The 19,111-nt window shown below is 41.9% G+C and overlaps 2 protein-coding genes and 1 non-coding gene across 3 annotated transcripts; 1 reads left to right on the top strand and 2 right to left on the bottom strand.

Moving 5' to 3' along the window:
• Window positions 1–867: 867 nt before the first annotated feature.
• Window positions 868–943, bottom strand: MIR8022 (microRNA MIR8022). The gene has a single exon (NR_130386.1). It is a non-coding gene; the product is annotated as a microRNA MIR8022 (primary transcript).
• Window positions 944–14,056: 13,113 nt separating this feature from the next.
• Window positions 14,057–16,103, top strand: LOC107063146 (cytochrome c biogenesis CcmF C-terminal-like mitochondrial protein). The gene has a single exon (XM_015314618.1). The coding sequence runs from the start codon at window positions 15,057–15,059 to the stop codon at window positions 15,987–15,989; it is 933 nt and encodes a 310-aa protein (XP_015170104.1). The 5' UTR covers window positions 14,057–15,056; the 3' UTR covers window positions 15,990–16,103.
• An 857-nt stretch (window positions 16,104–16,960) lies between these two features.
• On the bottom strand, window positions 16,961–18,260 carry LOC107063149 (cytochrome c oxidase subunit 2-like). The gene is made up of 3 exons (XM_015314621.1): window positions 18,232–18,260; window positions 18,015–18,125; window positions 16,961–17,312 (listed from the first exon to the last, which is right to left on the bottom strand). Exons 1-3 carry the CDS (start codon window positions 18,258–18,260, stop codon window positions 16,961–16,963), a joined length of 492 nt encoding a protein of 163 aa, XP_015170107.1.
• Window positions 18,261–19,111: the final 851 nt, after the last annotated feature.

Raw genomic sequence — 19,111 nt, 5'->3', positions numbered from 1 at the left:
CAATCACTATTAAGAGTCTATCTATCAAATAGAATAAGCCATAACCTACCTCCACTGAAGAACCGAAGTCAAGCAAGCTACTTCTCCATTACTTTTCCTTTCCTCAATGCCTCCGAACCTTTCTAATCTATCAAGTATATATGCATAATTTTTAAGTTAACGAGTCTATAAACACTCATAGTATTCTATGTCTAGCCTAGACCCAAAAACTCACCTAATTCTATAATCAATTTCCTGAAGTTCAACCTTAAGGGTAAGTCTTAATTCCTCCAATTAGCATAACTATAATGGAATTTAAATAATTCGATACACCTAATATTTAATTACCTATACCAATTTATCAACAATTGAAACATAATGTTGTAACTTCACGAATAATACAACCCCAACTCATTACTCACTTACATGAGCATCATTTGATCATCGATGAAGAGAGGCAGAAAGAAACCTTATTCCAATTTCCCTTAATTTATCCATCTCTCTAATCATTAGCCTTTAATTATTTTACCATCATCAATCAAACTAATAAATAATAATTTAACATATCTAAGTGATAACCCATGTCGTACAGAAACATATTTCCCAATTCAAATCTTTTATTCAACCCACCACTAGTTTGCTAATTTTTATCTATTCACCAAGCTTTAATTATATAGCTATCAACCGATAATTATATGTAAACTAAATTGAAAGCGTAAGTTAGGTTACCTGAATCGACTTTCTCCAATACCGCTTGTGCCCAACCAGCAAGGCTCTTTTTTATTTTAATTAACCACTCAAAATTAGTAAACCCTAATTAATATAAGACTAATAATAAAGTGGTAAAAGTCACCCACTACTAATTCTAATGTTATTTTCTTTAACCACCAATTAAATAAAAAATTAAAACTATCCCATTAATTTTATAATTATTGTTACGAATAGTCCAAAATTCTCATTTAAAATGTAACGAAAGAGTCTTTTATGCAATAAAAAGCTCTAGTACTCAAAACAACCAAATGAGTCGTTACAGTGGTGTTCATAATGGGAGCAACAGGAACGGGAAAATCTCGTCTCTCTGTTGACCTTGCCACCCATTTTTGAGGAGAAATAATTAACTTGGACAAAATGCAAGTATATAAGGGACTTGAACAAGGTGTACGACACTATTTGTTAGGTAAATATATTTATTTCCAATTTTATTTTATTTTATGTGTAGCTAAAATGAATACTTTCATCAACAACAACAACAAGTTCAACAAGAAGAAAGTGGTGTTCATAATGGGAGCAACAGGAACGGGAAAATCTCGTCTCTGTTGACCTTGCCACCCATTTTTGAGGAGAAATAATTAACTTGGACAAAATGCAAGTATATAAGGGACTTGAACAAGGTGTACGACACTATTTGTTAGGTAAATATATTTATTTCCAACAATATTTATATCAAATGACTACCAAGATAATTTAATAGTAGTAATTGTATATTCTAGTAGAAAATATACTTTACTATTAAAAAATTAGTTATTCCAATTCTGAGAAAGTTAATTTGATCACATTTTCTTAGGTGAAATTAAGTCAGATTCCGACTTCACATCTGCATATTTTTGTTTGCAAACTATTGTCTACATAGATATTTTTTTGAAGACTCAACTTGTTTTAATTATTGTTGGAGGGTCAAATTCATATATTGAAAAACTTTTGGAAGACCCTTTGTTCATGTTCAAATATAAGTATGATGCTTGCTTTATTTGGATTGATGCAGAGCAATCAGTCTTGAACCGTAGAGTTGACATGAGGGTTAATAAAATGGCAATGCAGGTAATTTTTGTAATTGTTTTATCTATCAATCAAGAAATAATCATGCATCTAGCTAAAAAGTTTTGTTATATAATTTTCTTAATAATATTTTTGGTTATAAAATCTATGTTCCACTAAATAAAACTCTTCTTTAAATTTATGTTGCATCCAGGGATAGTAGATGAGGTGTGGCAGATTTCATTTCAGATGTAGATTATACCAAAGGAATCCGACGGTCCATGGGTGTCCCCAAAATGGACAGATATTTAAGAGAAGAAACAAATATAGACTAAGATAATGTATCAAAGAAGATGCTTCTTCAATCGTCAATTGCTAATATTAATACTCGTTTATTAATTTGTCACCAACTTGACAAGATTCAACGGTTAATAACTGAGAATGTGGTTGGTGCATCATATTATTGCTACTGACGTTTTCAAAGGAGATAGAAAAGACGTTGTTGACGAAGCATGGAGGAACATCGTTTTGCAACCATTCCTGGATATTGTGAAAAGATTTCTCAAAAGTGATGATCACAATATTATTATTGACTGAACATAAAATATCATTATCTCTAGCTTGAGTTATTTGTCTCTTCAACACTTTAATTTGGACCTATTTTGTACAGTTTGTATCACATTGCAGATATATATATATGATATAACCCTTCTTTCTGTAAATATTATTCTTGGCTGTAAAAACATTGTTATTTATAGAGAAAATTTTTAAGCTTTATAAAAAATATTTATTTTAAGTTCCGATCTAAGCCAAAGCCCCAAGTCCAAGATCAATTCTTCTATATTTAATATATACTATAAATATGTACTTACACAATTACATGAGATCATTCATAATGTCAAGGTAATAGAGTGAGAATATAAATCACCATAAATGTTCGGGAAGATTCTACCCTAAAAGATTTTGAAAGAATAGAATTCTTAACTCAAAATTTAAAATTGTTACATAGACAAAGACGAGAAAATAGTAAATTTACAATCTATCGGAAATGATCATTTAAGGAAATATATTCTACCTAATTCAATCATAGTGATGGAAGCTTGATTCAATAAAATCTTTATCTATTATTATATGCTGCACAATTTAATATAAATACTCGTAATTGAAATAGTTATCGATAATTGTTCCCTTCCCTCTAATGGAATTAGACTGAACACTTATGACGTGTTGTTAAATAATGTAAGAATTAACGCATTATCACTTGAATATATTCCATCAGAAATATTATTGAGTTCTTTTTACGATTCTTTTGTAATCGATCTTTTCGTCAATTCTATATGTGATCTCATAACAATGTGCATCTAGAAACGTCATCCTAAAATTATTTAAGTTCAATCACCAAAATTCAAGGTGACGAAGGACTGGAGGGCCGGGTCAGAAAGACCGAGATTGATCTCAGATTGAGGTCAGTAGAGTTTCATTTATTGAATTTGCGGTCCAACCTTGCTAAATAATGAAGATGAATGGTGCTATATCCGCCTGGAGTCTACCATAAGATTATACCGGGAAAGTGTTAGATAGAAATGTCTGCCTATTAAATCAATACCGGGATGTAACGAGGAAACTATAGCCCTCTCGAAGGAAACTTTCAGGGTGAAAAGCAAGATGTTTGACTTGCCGGGCGTAGCCTTGGTCACTTCTTTTTAGAAACGCGGAATCAGAAGCTGACCACAGGAGTTGATATTCTGAAGCTGGCAAGCAGGATCCAACCTCAGAAATGGGGTTTCGCTTGACGGGGATCACTCTAAAGAAAGGAAGTCGTTTTGGCTGTTCTTATTTCAAATCACTTTCTTTATAAATGTCATAAAAGATAGGGGCTTTCGTGCTTCAGCATGTGAGGGAAATTCCCCGGGTACCGAAGTTAGCGGCTTTAGAGTTAGGGGCGAGGGCGGCGGGACATAGACTCTGAGTCCTAAATCTAAGTTCCTGTTCCCAGTGCGAATGCATTATGCCCAGTTTAATCAGTTACCCCAGCTAACATAACAACACTCAACACTCCGAGTGGCATAGGCGCAGGAAGACCAGTTAAGGTCTCGTAAGATAGAGTGACCCACGCACAGCGGCTTCATGTTCTAAACCATTGCAAGCAACCTTCAAAACCCCTTTGAGCCGTGACAAGGAGTGGCGAAACGCACTCGATAGCTGCACCCGTTTCGGATCTTTGTCCTGCCAATCCTCCCATCAAGGTGAGAGCTCTCTTCCCACGGAAAGCGCTACCTCACCCCTTGCTTCGCAACCGTTGTCTTTTAGCTGATTGATGAGTGTCAAAGATAGACGTGTCACGCCGCATAAAGAAAGCTGTCAAGCATTGAATGAAGGGAGGGAGGCTCGGGCGAGGTTGTCGGAGCACGTCCGCCATTTTCTTTTATGTCGAGGTTGCTTGCAAAGAGTCGACACTATGAGATATCAATAGAGAGAGCAGAAAGGCGAGTCGTGAGTGTTCGAGTCTGTAATCTTGTCAAAGAGGGTTTGACCTCAACTAGGCTACGGGTTGTTATCCTGGTAGATATCACCCGAACGGCGCGTCCTAGACTGATGCACTTGCTCAATCTCTATAGCGAATTAGGAAACTTTGGAAGAACCAATCTCAAGAGGAGATGCTTCATACAGGTGTGGAAGGGCTTCACATCGAACGAGTTAAATAAGACTTCAAAATAGACGTGAATGATGCAATAAGTAGACTTGAATTAACTCTTTTAGCTATAGAAGTTCTTGGTGGAATCTCTTTTGTTGGTAAACTATCTGTAGAAAATGTTGATGCAATATGCGGCGCATGTGTTCTCGAAAGCTCTCCCGGGAGAGAGTGGTTTTTTCTGGACTTTAGGTCATCTTGTGACTTCTACTTTGATTTATGCGATTGTTGCCGTATGTAAGGCGTAAAGATGGCAAGGAGTTCTTTCCTAAAGGAGTCTTTAACGCTTCTCCAACCCTCCGAAGACACGATCAATAGGGCCCTAATCTAATGCAGTGAAGGAGGCTTACAACAATGATATCCTGCCTTAGATGCTTTATCCTTCCCTCAACCTCCCAGAAAGAGTCCATTCATTGTTGTCTTGGGGAACCAGAAATGGAATCGGTTCAAGAACCAACCACTTTAATTTCCACCTATTGAGATTTCTCGTATTTTTAGAGCTTTACTGAAGCTATTGGAAGTGACTCTACTCCAAAGTTGTCTGGGCTGGGTCCCTCAACCCAATAGTTCGCTAGGGCGGTACTCAGATCAACACAAATAAAAGAAGAAAAAATCCCTACGCCCCCCGATCATGCCTCAAAGAAGGCAATTCACGAGGAAAGTGGATATCTCCTTTCAGTTGAGCTGGAATGGGTTCCTTCCTATCGCTTTTCTCTGCCCAGGATTGCTACCTTTTTCCGGGAATTCTCAAAATAGATGTTTCAAAATAGACTTCTATGAGTGAAAGGCAGCTTTAAACTAAAAAGACGGGGAATTAGCCAACTTGCACTATTGAACTCTCTTCTTTTTAGAACTCGAGAGAAATTTGACTTTCCTACTAGAAGTGATGCCATGCTGTTCTAAACCTTACTTATGTCATCCAGTAAGCGGGGGCCCATTTCAAACCAGTCTAGGTTAAGTTCTGGGGAAAGGATTGCCTCCTTATCTTCTAAAGAATAGGAAGAATCTTAATATGCTATCAACTTTTCTATTCTGCCCTCTCATGGTTATAGAAGATTTTTTCTATTTGCTTCAAAAATGGCAATGAAAGAGGGTGATAACAGAAAGTGCACACCGCTATCTCATGATAGAATACGGCCCCTTTGGCTTACCAGATCGAACTGGCTGTAAATTCAGGAAGAGGCACCTTTCAGGACAAGGGTAAACTCGAAGCAAAAAAAGTGCAGATAGTAGTCAACAAAGGTTTAGTGCTTCTCTTACACTTCACCTTCCCCCTAAAGGGTAGTTTTCATTCGAAATAGTGCTATTCAATTGGTCAATCCTTAGAACTCTGAATGGAGGTAGAAAGAATAGGTTGGAACTATTGAAAGATGATAGGCTTATTCTGAAAGTACGCATTTCTTGCTCTAAGTCTGCTGGGTTGGATCGAACTAGTTGGTTTGGCAAGAAGATAATGGCATAAAAGAAGCATTCCACTTTTGGAAAAAGAAGAGTCAGTCTGCTTCGCACCTCTGTCTTGCATTGGGTTAACTGTAGCTTAGATAAAGCGATAGGCAGAAGAGAGAGAATTAATCTGTCTTTATAGACTGACTTTCCTTGCATGTAAGCTTTCCGGTTCTCTTCCTTTATGAAGAAAGGAAAGTCTTGTTATCGACGAAGAAGATCTTTATACTGTTCATCCTAAGAAAAGAAGTTTTCACTCGGTACAACTATTCTATGCTAGCATAGCATGCTTCTACTTATGTTGTGTTGCAAATTCCGGATTAGGAACAATCCTTTCTTATTCTAAGATGCCCGTCTAAAAATCCGTACTTGTTTACTAAAAGGCTTTCGGCTTTCTAGCAAGCTTAAGAGCTAAGGGAAATTCATCCTTGGATCAATGAAATAGTTGAATTAGCTAAGATGCAAGAAGCAACCTCTTATTGAAATGACTTTAGGAAGTGCCTAACCTTTCTCCTTCGATCCGATCCTTTCTGTGACCCGAAATGAACTTATTCTCTCTTCGTCTCTTGCTTTGAATCGGATATTCCGATGAAAGCGGATTCTCTTTTCGTCCCTCGTCATCGAGAGAAAGAATCGGTATCTATCTATCTATCCATATACGTATCATAAAATGTGGTTCCAGGGATCGGTCGATTGTCCCTCACCAACAACTAGAGGAGGAGAAAGGAATGATGTCCCGGCTTGGGCTGGGCACCTATCAGCCAACTATTCCTTTTTGGAATGGAAAGAAGAAAGGATGGTCGTAGATCACTGATGTCGAATTCACGAAAAAGATAATATGTGAAAGAATCGTCAGATTATGGGTTCCCGGAGTAGACGAAATGGAGAATGAATGAAATAGAATAGTCTGGCAGAATCGTATGATAGGGAAAGTGCTCCGCCTCCCACTTGTCTGGGTTATCGGGCTGGGTAACGTAACTATGAATTTCCATCAATGTCGGGATAGACAGAGGTCTAGGATAGTACGATGTCGGAGTGAGACCGGGGTACAGTAACGAAGTTAGACCGAAATGAACGACTCAATTCCTTTAGAAGAAAGGAGAGAGAAAGAACAACCAATTCTATGAAACAATATCTTATTTACTAGGAAAAAATATCTTATTTACTAGAATCGGTTGCTACTAGTCCGGGTTACCTCAGAGATAGAGCCATTAGGCTAGAAAAAACAACCTAGTTAGTGCACTAACTCAAATCTAGTTCTTGCACGAAATATCCTGCTAACATAGGAGCACTCCTACTAAGAAATGGAAGAGCAAATTTCTTTATGTTCGACGACACAATGCCTCACCTGCCCTTTGCTACACATCTCTTTCGTTCGCCCTAGACCCACCCACCAAATGGAACTCTGCCCTTTTTGTTGGGTTAGAGCGAGTATGAAGTCAGGGAGGAAGAGGAAGAGAGGGAAGAAATAATATAGTAATATTTACCTTTCCCAGTTCTCAGAAATGGAGAAGGAATAAAAAATCTAGTGAACCCCTCAAAACTCCGTAGGTAATTCGAGACAATTCAAGAAGAATAAGATAAGCTAACACAAAAAAGTTGATTTGATTGACAATATTTCTCTGTAAATATATTCGGATGATATGCTAATTTATGCAGCCGAGTCACGAGGGCTTCTTCTTCTACTCCCTTCCCGGAAGATATAGGGAACTTAGCCTCTGACAAAGTAGTAGCTGACATAGGAATAGCTGGCAAAGGAAGAGCTTCCGCTAAGATTCTGACTTATTTGGAAACTATATTTGCTGCCCCTGCAGACTCTTCTTTTGAAGAATCTGATTCGCTAACATTGGTATACTGAATTTGCGGCATGGCATAGAATAGAACATGAATGGGTCTTCCTTGCCAACCTTCGCTTCTAGAAGGAAGTAAGTAGAAGCTGACCCTCCAACATACATTGCAGGGAAGGACCCCTCCAGTGGCATACTTTATGGAGAAAGGCTTCCATCAGCAGGCAGGTATTTACTTTTCTGATACCTTCACGTCTTGTTGTCAAACCAACTACTCTAAGTATTATAAAATATCTCGCTTGCACATATAATTGGGTTCTTAAGCAACTGGAGGTCTGTAATGCCTTTTTACACGGAACTCTTGAGGAGGAAGTCTATATGTCTCAACCTCCTGGTTTTCTGGATACCGCTCATCCAGGATATGTCTGCCGACTTCACAAAGCTCTTTATGGACTGAAGCAAGCTCCCAGAGCTTTTTCCACTTATTTCAACACTATATTGTTCTCTAAAGGGGTTCCATGGCAGTGCCTGTGATACCTCTTTATTCATTCGTAACACATCTGGGGATAGTATCTACCTTCTTTTATCTGTCGATGACATTTTTCTCACAGGTAGTGATCAACAGGGAACACTTGCTTACTCTTGATGCAATGGACTCCCCAAAGCCACTTAACCGCTCTCTTCCACCCGATTTGAACTGAACCTCGTTCTAGTGATATTTTCTCCCATTTGAAACTGAAACTCAGTTACCTATATGATCCTTGGTCTAATTGGGCCTTTCTCTATAGCTCGAATCGAATAGTTGGGCTAGCCCTTCCCCTGGCTTGGTTGGTTATATAAGAGAATCCCGGGAGAAAGAAAGTTAGACCTTACTTAGGGCGAAAGATTTCTTGGATGGTTGATTCCAGTCTGAAGTCAGTCAAGTCACGAAATTAACAGAAGTTCCCCCTTCCCCCAAACTGTACTTGCAAGTTTCCCCGCAAAAAGCTCTCCACGCCTACTCTTAGAAAGAACACTATTTTTCTTTAGTTAGGTAGTTCTCCCGACCGTAAGACCCTTTATGAGTAAGGTTAATCGAAGGCCGGGAAAAGTTTATTGGCAAGAGGGAACCATTTCTCACCCAGCCCTACCTACCCTATGTATTCGAGGGAGAGGCTGGAACCGAAAAAGACCAGGTTCCACACATATGAGACAGGCAGAAGGTATGGGACGAGCAGTTTCTTGAGAATTCGATCCTATAGTCGTATTCTTTGTTCGAAAAATGCACAGTGGAAAGGGATGCTAGTCGGCTCGGCGAAGTTGTAGCCCAAAAAAAGAAGATCCAGAGTGATTCCTCACCTATCCTGTCAGGGGCCCAGTGGAACGCTCGAGTATAGATTCTCTTTGCTCATGTAAACGGCCGGGGCCGGCCGGCCCGTAGATCTAAAAGGATCCAGCCATAGGCCTGACCGGATATCGTTTGTCCACAAACAAAACAAAAACAAGGTTGGTTTTTAGTAGTAGTTCATGAGACCTCGAATTCCCACGTTCCAGCGTGCATTATGCCAACAGGTCCCACCACCAACTCTAGCTGAGAAGTTGAGTCACCCTTCTTTTTTTTTTCAGAAATAGAATAGAATAAAGAATGAGATAGTCTATATCCTGTATCGATCATAGGATCACTCTATGAATAGGTCAATTCTCTGTGGCCTCCCACCGTTCACGATATTCCTTGCTTCTCGCAAGAACGGCTCATCGGTGGAGGAGTAGAAGCGCTGGTCCCCTTCGGTCAACTTGCTTGTGCCTGCTTTTACCTACCGTAGGACCTCCGTCCCCGAAGAGAAGAAAGAGGAGCAGGAACAAGACAATTTCCTGTCCCTATAGTCAAGTGTCTTTCCGCTGCTCTCCCGGCCCAGTAGTTCCGCAACTACTACCGTGGTTGTTGCCAACGGGGATCCCCCATTCCGAAAGGTTACTAGGCCGGCCGTTTGGTCCAAAGTTGTATACCACTGCTATGGTGCCGATAGATTCACTACTTCAGCGCCGTTATCGGACATTGCAGGCTGAGCATTTATTTCTCGTATATCGTTCAACACCGAGAAGAGGGATGTATACCTCCAGCAACAACAAGAATGGAACCATAGGCTCCTATGGTGGGAGCATTTTGGGGTATAGGTCTAACCACCTCAACTCCCCGTTTCTGGCATGCTATAATTATTAAAGTCTCTCGACGGCGGGAATGGGAGATTACCGGTAAGCCAGATGCTTCGCGAACCCTATTCAACTTTAAGGCATTTGGTTGCACTTTATTCACCCTCGTGAAGAGGCGCACTCCGATACCATTGATGTCCAATAGCTTTTATAGTAATGGCTGGATCTACTACTACCTCATCCATTGAGTATAACAGAGCAAATGATGGTATAGCAATGAACATAGGGATGATACTAGGAAATATGGTCTGAAGAATCTCGATAGTAGTTCCATGAACAATCCTTTGCGGGATTGGATTTTTTTTTATAGTGGAAATGCCATAAAGCGTGACCCAAGATCCATGATACGAAAACCAAAATCAGAATAACGAAGAAAAAGACATCGTGATGTAAGTCTATTATTCCTTGCATTATAGGTGTTGCTGCGTCTTGAGATCCTAATTGCCATGGTTCCGCTGCATCTCAAGGAGCAATTGTGAGGAATTACCATTCTAGAACAATCATTTGGTTTGGTTCATTTTTTGACTGCTCTGCTCCCCCCCAAAAAAAGAGAGACTGAATTTATTCCACCTTCCCTGTACGAGTAGTGAAGAAGTATAGATTTAGTTGGTTGTTGATCAACGGAAAGTGTGGGATCAAAAAAGGCATAATTTACGCAGTTTCTTTTCTAAGAAAGAGATCATAGTGATTGATGGCTCTTTCAATCCGGCGAATGGAATTGGCGTGTACCAATTTGGGGTTAGATTAATAAGCTTACGACCACCGAACAAACTTTGTTGACGAACATAGTTTATGCGCCGCTAATGTAGCGACTTGTCGAGCATTTGACAAACTCACACCATCCATTTCAAATAGGATTTGTCCCCTGGACACACGAGCAATCCAACCCGTAGGATTTCCTTTTCCTCTTCCCATTCTTACTTCTGTAGGTTTCCCGGTAATAGGGATATCTGTGAGAACTCTTACCCATATCTTACCATTTCTTCGGAATTGACCGCTCATAGCACGATGGAAGGATATAGAAGTAGATTTAGTTAAAGGTAGGAGCGAGTCTACCCTACAAAACGGCTTCTCGCTTATCCCCATTTTCCAATGAGGAGATCCGATGTCAAGTGCAGGAATTGTTGTCAAAGGGGCGGGAGAGTCTCAGTTCGTGCTCAACGCCTGCTTGACTTGCTCAAAAGGAAGCAACTGGAGTGTGTAGATGGGCTTTGATTGAATAAGAGTTGGGTAATTTTTTTCCAATAATGCCAACGATGGATGATATTACGGATTAATTGTTTGTCGGGAGCGTGTTACTTTTCAAATCTTACCTTATATTATTAAAGAACGGGGGGCCTTGGGCCACTTGACTGTAAGGAAAGGGGAAAGGTCTTTTTTTTATAGGGAGAGAGTAAGGGGGGTTTTCTGGGGCTTTGAAGCAGGGCCACCTATATTGCAAAACTTTCAGAGATGGGATGGAAAGTCTTTCGTGAGAAGAGATGGTAGGCTTGATACGGATACAACTGCTTATCACCCACCTTAGAATCAAGCAGTTCAGTTCGACTATACCCGCCTTAATTCCCTCATTCAGGACAGATGGAAGCAGGTTATGGATCTGTTCAAGTTGGTCGATCAATCCGTCCTTTCTTTCCCCTACGTTGCATGGGTTCGTTTTTGTATAAAACATATTGACTACAAATTGAACTAAAGAAAGAATGTTGACTGTTCGACAACGTGAAGACCGCAATCTCGACTTAGAATAATCAAACGCCCATCACGAGTCACATGGGCACCCCCACCAGGTAGAATAGTTGTGATATCCCCATCAAGATCTAACTCTAAGAGGATACTATTCATTTCTTCTTCACACTGCTGCTCGCTTTGGAGACTAAACAATGTAAATAATACGTAACAGTAACCCAAGTAACGATAATAAGAAAGACTAGGGTATAGGTGTTTAAATCCCCGGTCGAAATCATCCAACATCAAATTGTATAAGACCTTAGTGATTAACCCAGTGTGTGGGATCCCAACTTCCGTAATAGAACAATTAATTCCATTTTGGTCATTGGTATCTTTAAAAAGGATGAAACTAAGGATATTATGTAGCTATCACGCACCAAGGGTGCCAGCTTTCGTAAAATTCTTTTATGAGGAATAGTACCTTTTGAGGGTGCTAGATTCAAGATGAAAATAGTTATAATCTTCCCCACTCCACCTAATTTGGCAAAGAACTCACGGCGATCTCTGGGAAAACCACACGACTGCTCCTGAAAGATAGATGAACGCATAAAACAACTATTCAACATATGCGTTAGAGCAATTAAAAGGAGAGCGTCCCTTTCACCGGGATAAACAACCCATTTATGATCAGGGTCCCTTGGCTGACATAAAGTTTCAACATAAAAATAAATCGCCTCGTCTTTAGGAATACTTAATAACTTAAGTGGGGACAATGCATACCTCTCTTCTGAGATAAGAATGATTATATCACATACGCTTAAAGGGGGCAACGAAAATAGATCACCAATTTTAGCATAGATATATAATATTGACCGGGCAAGTTGCTGTGTGGAGCATGAATAGGGTGGATTTTTCCATGGGTCCTCGCCATCTGAATCAATTCTGAACGAACAGTATCTTTATCTGGCTTTGTTATTATTACAGTGTTATCTGCACCCAGCCAGTAAGTAGAGATATGGAGAGAGGGGACAACTTTGTCGCGGACCTTTCTTTGCTTTCTTTTATGAACTCCACTGGTCGTCCATGGATTATAGGGGCTTTCCATTGTATATAAATACACTTTCGTATCCTACTCTGCAAATCCCATTTTCTTTAAGCATATAGAAACCTATGATTCCAATTTGCATATGTTGCTGCTTTGGTGAGTTTAGTGATCATGGCTGGCTCACCTGATCTATCAACTGAGTAGTAAGCCTCCTTGGGATAATTATCAATATCTCTTCCTATCAAAATGAGATTAGGAGGGCGCCGTTTTTAAAGAGCTAGTCTGTCTTTCAATAGAAACTATTGGCAATTGCCTTAGTCATTCTCTTACATAGTGTAGTCCCCACAGCAATGGGCCTTGGTCTAGTGAGGTTTTGCTTTTTTGGAGTCATTGCTAGGAATAAGGATTGAATTGCACCTGGTTTGCTCCTGTTTGACTTCAATTACCATATGGAAATGGAGATTGTCCAACATTATGTTCCAGCACTGCCCCTGAATTAATCAACCAAGTAGAAGTTGAAGTTCAGTTGTAATCCATATAGTCTAGTAGTTTATTACTATGAATAGCCCCCTATTGTTGATAGAGAGCTTACCGCCCCGCCTTTTATAGTCGCGATTGTTGTCATGGAAAAAGAGTTTGTTTTCTGTCAAAGAAGCATGCTTAACACAGCCTATAGCATAAAGGCATCCGAGCCGCGTCTAAACTAAATGGTGGGCAAGGGCCCGTACTCTCTCTTCTGTGGATACGCTATCCCTTCCGGCTATGGTATGTGGAAGGGGAGGTGAGATCTACTCATTGATTTTATATTAGATGAGCGGTCGTACTATGATCGTTCGGGAGACATGGGCCCACGGCACTACACACAAGAATGAATTGTTATGCGGTCGATAAACTCTTTCCTTTCTGCGGGCAGCCTATCAAATCGGGTCACGTATTTTGGAATATGTCGTTACATCATGTACATGTATTCGCCTTTCCATTATTTTTGATGTTCCTGCTCGTGCCCGGATAGAGAATGGGCACGACTCCCCTTCTCCCCGTTCTACTGTCCAAACAGGCCGGCCGTTCTATGTTCCGGCGTTGAGTCGGATAGGACCAGATCTAATCGGATCTGATCGTAGCTTCGAGTTCAGGTGCCGTACTGCGGCCGAACCAGAAAGGAGGGGGACAGTGAACCTCCTGCCAAGAGGCCAAGGTTGCTTGCTAACTCTCAGCCACTTGTTAGAAGGAAGTGCAGCTTGATTGTCGGGGGGAATCAATGGGAAGGAAAAAAGAAAGTAGATTATTCTATTCTATTTCCTCCTTTGGTAAGGATTGGCTTTTTGTTCAAGGGTATGTTAAAAACCATCATTTTTTCTTTGTTTGTATCACCGAGACACCCGAAGGGCCGACCATATGTACCTCGGGAGCCCCGGCCCATTCAAATCAAAATAGAACGAGCACCTACGACTAAGGGGAATGGAATGTCGACCACAGGCTGAGATCAAGAATGAATTGTTATGCGGTCGGTAAACTCTTTCCTTTCTGCGGGCAGCCTATCAAATCGGATCACGTATTTTGGAATATGTCGTTACATCATGTACATGTATTCGCCTTTCCATTATTTTTGATGTTCCTGCTCGTGCCCGGATAGAGAATGGGCACGACTCCCCCTCTCCCCGTTCTACCGTCCAAACAGGCCGGCCGTTCTAAGTTCCGGGGTTGGGTCGGATAGGACCAGATCCAATCGGATCTGATCGTAGCTTCGAGTTCAGGTGCCGTACTGCGGCCGGACCGGAAAGGAGGGGGACAGCGAACCTCCTGCCAAGAGGCCAAGGTTGCTTGCTAACTCTCAGCCACTTGTTAGAAGGAAGTGCAGCTTGATTGTCGGGGGGAATCAACGGGAAGGAAAAAAGAAGGTAGATTATTCTATTCTATTTCCTCCTTTGGTAAGGATTGGCTTTTTGTTCAAGGGTATGTTAAAAACCATCGTCTTTTCTTTGTTTGTATCACCGAGACACCCGAAGGGCCGGCCATATGTACCTCGGGAGCCCCGGCCCATTCAAATCAAAATAGAACGAGCACCTACGACTAAGGGGAATGGAATGTCGACCACAGGGTGAGAGAATCTTATAATACGAGGGCTAGTGACTGGTCAAGTCATTAAACTTAGTCATTTTGATCAACATGGCTGCAAGTGGACTGGGTTTATGGGGTTAAACTGACTACGACCAAAGTCGTGGCTACTTCAACCAAAAAAAGGGCGACCCCCTATTCAAACCAAAAGAAGTACCTCACCTCACTTACGAAGAAGTTGTTGGAGCTGGGCTCCGAACTATGAGAGTTTGCTTTTTCTCTTTCTCAGAGCGGTCTGATCAAATAGGGGATCAGACCACTCCTGGTGTTTTAACTAGTCATTAATGGTCGGCTTAATTAGTACCCTTTCGGTATGTGTTGCGAACACTTTCATTTTTAGCCTCTCATCTTCTCTAGAGAAGCAAAACTCGAACGGATAGAACAGATGGTCCAACTACATAACTTTTTCTTTTTCATTACTTCCGTGGTCGTGCCTCGTGGCACGGCAGCACCCGTACTATTGAAATGGTTCGTCAGTAGAGATGTTCCCACAGGTGCCCTTTTTTCCAATGGTACTATAATTCCTATTCCTATCCCTTCATTCCCTCTTTTGGTCTATCTACATTCCAGGAAATTCATACGCTCCGCGGACGGAGCAAAAAGTGGAGTCTTGGTCAGAGCAAGCCGCCCTATTCTATTACCAGACATAATTGGGAGAAGCTCATCCGAAACTAGAGCTAGAAACGCTTTATTTCGTTTCGTTCCCGTTCTTCATTTCCTTCTTCTCGAATCCAAGGGGGACTTGTCATATTTAGAATCTTTCTGCAGTGTGCTCCGTTTACTATTCTTTCGTACTTTCTTCTTTTTACCACGCGATAGGTCAGCGAAGCCTGAGCGGGCGCGGAGAAGGAAAGGCCAAACACTTCGGCCTAACGGGAATGAGCAACGACGAAATGAGATGATGAGGTGCCTCGGGCACCCCCATTTAGAAAGAAGGGTCGAAGGTTTTGGGCCTGTAGCTTTCCCTGTCCCCCTTTCGTCAGGCGGTGCTTGTGTGGAGGGTGCGCCACCTGAAATCGGGCTTGAAGCTCTCACCTTACCAACAAGCCGAGAGCTGATGGCTGTTGGTCACGACTACTATCAAAAAGTTCCTATGAAGATGAATATTTCACATGGAGGAGTGTGCATCTTTATGTTGGATGTTCTTCTGTCGTGCGACCCGGTGGCTTATGTGCGACCTGTGGCCCACACCTCCTATTTGTTCAGGGCGGGCGGCATGAACTCTGATTCGATCCGAGTATTCAATCCCGCCGCTGAGATGCTCAGTTGCCTTCTTAACCTTGATAGGAATATGGATTATTCAATAATTCGTGCATAAGGGTAAGGAACTTTGGATGAACTAATGCGAATGGGTGTAAGCCTCGCTGCTCGAAAACACCCAGTGCTGACCACACTAAGAGACACGAAAGCGTAGGTAATGCCAGTTGGCGAAGTGGCATTAAGCATCCCTAGCGGTACGAAAAGAGGGGTCGTGATGATATCATCTACGTCCGTACCGCTCCTCGTGGAGTAGATCCCGCATCCAACCAAGTCTTTGACCAGGGAACGGAAGAATTCCCACTAACGCTGGAAGACCAGCCGGGCCGTGAGCGCGGTGGGAACGGGCTTACCAAGAAGCCAGCCCGGGCCGGGGTCAACATAGAATGAAGGGGATGACCCTAATCTTGTGTTGACTTTGCCAACTTATTGGGTTGCGGGCAGAGAAAAGCGGATGTGGGGACTCGGGTCGGGGCGCAGCGTAACTAAGAGAGCCATTCCATTTATGGCGAGACAAAATAGGCGGGCACGGGCGGTCTGGTGTCCGAGCCGATTGGTCAGACGACGACTACTTCACTTATTATTTTAGTATTAGCCGCCTATCCCGGAATGGGATGGAATAGAAAGAACGCGAAGCGCTAGCGCTACAGGGTCGGTTATTCCTACTCGGACCCGCCATACTTCCTTTGACTACTCCGGAGATATAGTGGAAAGATTTTTTTATGGTGGAGAGTGGGGAGTAAAAAGACCAATGCAGCAGAGAAGGACTGCATGAATTGGAATGCGCTTATTAAGACAGACGACCGAGAAAGAAAGGGTCCGCGTTCGAACATTGGTTGATCTTAGCTTAGCGTGCTAGCCGCTACTTCATTTCGTATAGTGATAACGCTTTCTCTTTCTTAGCGCTCCGCCCCCTTGTATAGTAAGGGCTACTTTGGTTGCACGACTTTCTCTTATAGGGTGACTTGACTCAGCTTGACCTACTTGACTCAGCGGTTAGGGTATCGCTTTCATACGACGAGAGTTATTGGTTCAAATCCAATAGTAAACTCCTTCTCGTTGTACCGAAATAGAGGTCTGATTTAAACGACCCGGTACAGCATCACATTTGACACCTAAGGAAGGTACAGCCCAACTATGAGGTACATCAGCAGATGTTACAATAAAACGTATATGGCTCTTTGCTGGTAGAACCGCTCTATTGTCGACTTCTAATAAACGTGATTGACCCAATTCTAGATCATCTTCTGGAATCGTATAACTGTTAAAAGTGAGTGACTGTTCATCGGAACTGTTATAGTCCGAATACTCATAAGGTAGGGGTCGACGCCCGCCTCCCCGCCAAACTGTACTTGCAGGTTTCCCCGCAAAAAGCTCTCCACACCTACTCTTAGAAAGAACACTATTTTTCTTTAGTTAGGTAGTTCTCCCGACCGTAACACCATTTATGAGTAAGGTTAATCGAAGGTCAGGGAAAGTTTATTGGCAAGAGGGAACCATTTCTCACCCAGCCCTACCTACCCTATGTATTCGAGGGAGAGGCTGGAACCGAAAAAGACCAGGTTCCACACATATGAGACAAGCAGAAGGTATGGGACGAGCAATTTCTTGAAGAGTGAATTTGATCCTATAGTCGTCTTCTTTGTTCAAAAAATACACAGTGGAAAGGGATGCTAGTCGGCTCGGTGAATTTGTAGCCCAAAAAAAGAAGATCTAGGGTGATTCCTCACCTATCCTGTCAGGGGCCCAGTGGAACGCTCGAGTATAGATTCCCTATGCTCATGTAAACGGCCGGGGCCGGCCGGCCCGTAGATCTAAAAGGATCCAGCCATAGGCCTGACCAGATATTGTTTGTCCACAAACAAAACAAAAACAAGGTTCGTTTTCAGTAGTAGTTCATGAGACCTCGAATTCCCACGTTCCAGCGTGCATTATGCCAACAGGTCCCACCACCAACTCTAGCTAAGAAGTTGAGTCACCCTTTTTTTTTTCCAGAAATAGAATAGAATAAAGAATGAGATAGTCTATATCCTTTATCGATCATAGGATCACTCTATGAATAGGTCAATTCTCTGTGACCTCTCACCGTTCACGACATCCCTTGCTTCTCGCAGGAACGGCTCCTCGGTGGAGGAGTAGAAGCGCTGGTCCCCTTCGATCAACTTGCTTGTACCTGCTGTTACCTACCGTAGGACCTCTGTCCCCGAAGCGAAGAAAGAGAAGCAGGAATAAGATGTTGTCCTCTCCTTACAGTCAAGTGGCTTTCCGCTCCTCTCCCGGCCCAGTAGTTCCGCAACTACTACCGTGGTTGTTGCCAACGGGGATCCCCCATTCTGAAAGGTTACTAGGCCGACCGTTAGGTCCAAAGTTGTATACCACTGCTATGGTGCCGATAGATTCACTACTTCAGCGCCGTTATCGGACATTGCAGGATGAGCATCTATTTCTCGTATATCGTTCCACACCGAGAAGAGGGATGTGTACCTCCAGCACCAATAAGAATGGAACCATAGGCTCCTATGGTGGGAGCATTTCGGGGTATAGGTCTAACCACCTCAACTCCCCGTTTCTGGCATGCTATAGTTATTAAAGTCTCTCGACAGCGGGAATGGGAGATTACCGGTAAGCTAGATGCTTCGCGAACCCTATTCAACTTTAAGGCATTTCGTTGCACTTTAATCACCCTCGTGAAGAGGCGCACTCCGATACCATTGATTTCCAATAGCTTTTATAGTAATGGCTGGATCTACTACTACCTCGTCCATTGAGTATAACAGAGAAAATGATGGTATAGCAATGAACATAGGGATGATACTAGGAAATATGGTCTGAAGAATCTCGATAGTAGTTCCATGAACAATACTTTGCGGGATTGGTTTTTTTTTATAGTAGAAATGCCATAAAGCGCGACCCAAGATCCATGATACGAAAACAAAAATCAGAATAACGAAGAAAAAGACATCGCGATGTAAGTTTGTTATTCCTTGCATTATAGGTGTTGCTGCGTCTTGAGATCCTAATTGCCATGGTTCCGCTGCATCACAGGGTGCAATTGTGAGGAATAGCCATTCTAGAACAATCATTTGGTTTGGTTCATTCTTTGACTGCTCTGCTCCCCCTAAAAAAAAGAGACTGAATTTCTTCCACCTTCCCTGTACGAGTAGTGAAGAAGTATAGATTTAG

The sequence above is a fragment of the Solanum tuberosum genome, unplaced genomic scaffold, assembly GCF_000226075.1.
Source record: "Solanum tuberosum cultivar DM 1-3 516 R44 unplaced genomic scaffold, SolTub_3.0 scf00308, whole genome shotgun sequence".
NCBI classification, from domain to species: domain Eukaryota; kingdom Viridiplantae; phylum Streptophyta; class Magnoliopsida; order Solanales; family Solanaceae; genus Solanum; species Solanum tuberosum.
This window is presented reverse-complemented; position numbering and strand designations above follow the sequence as displayed.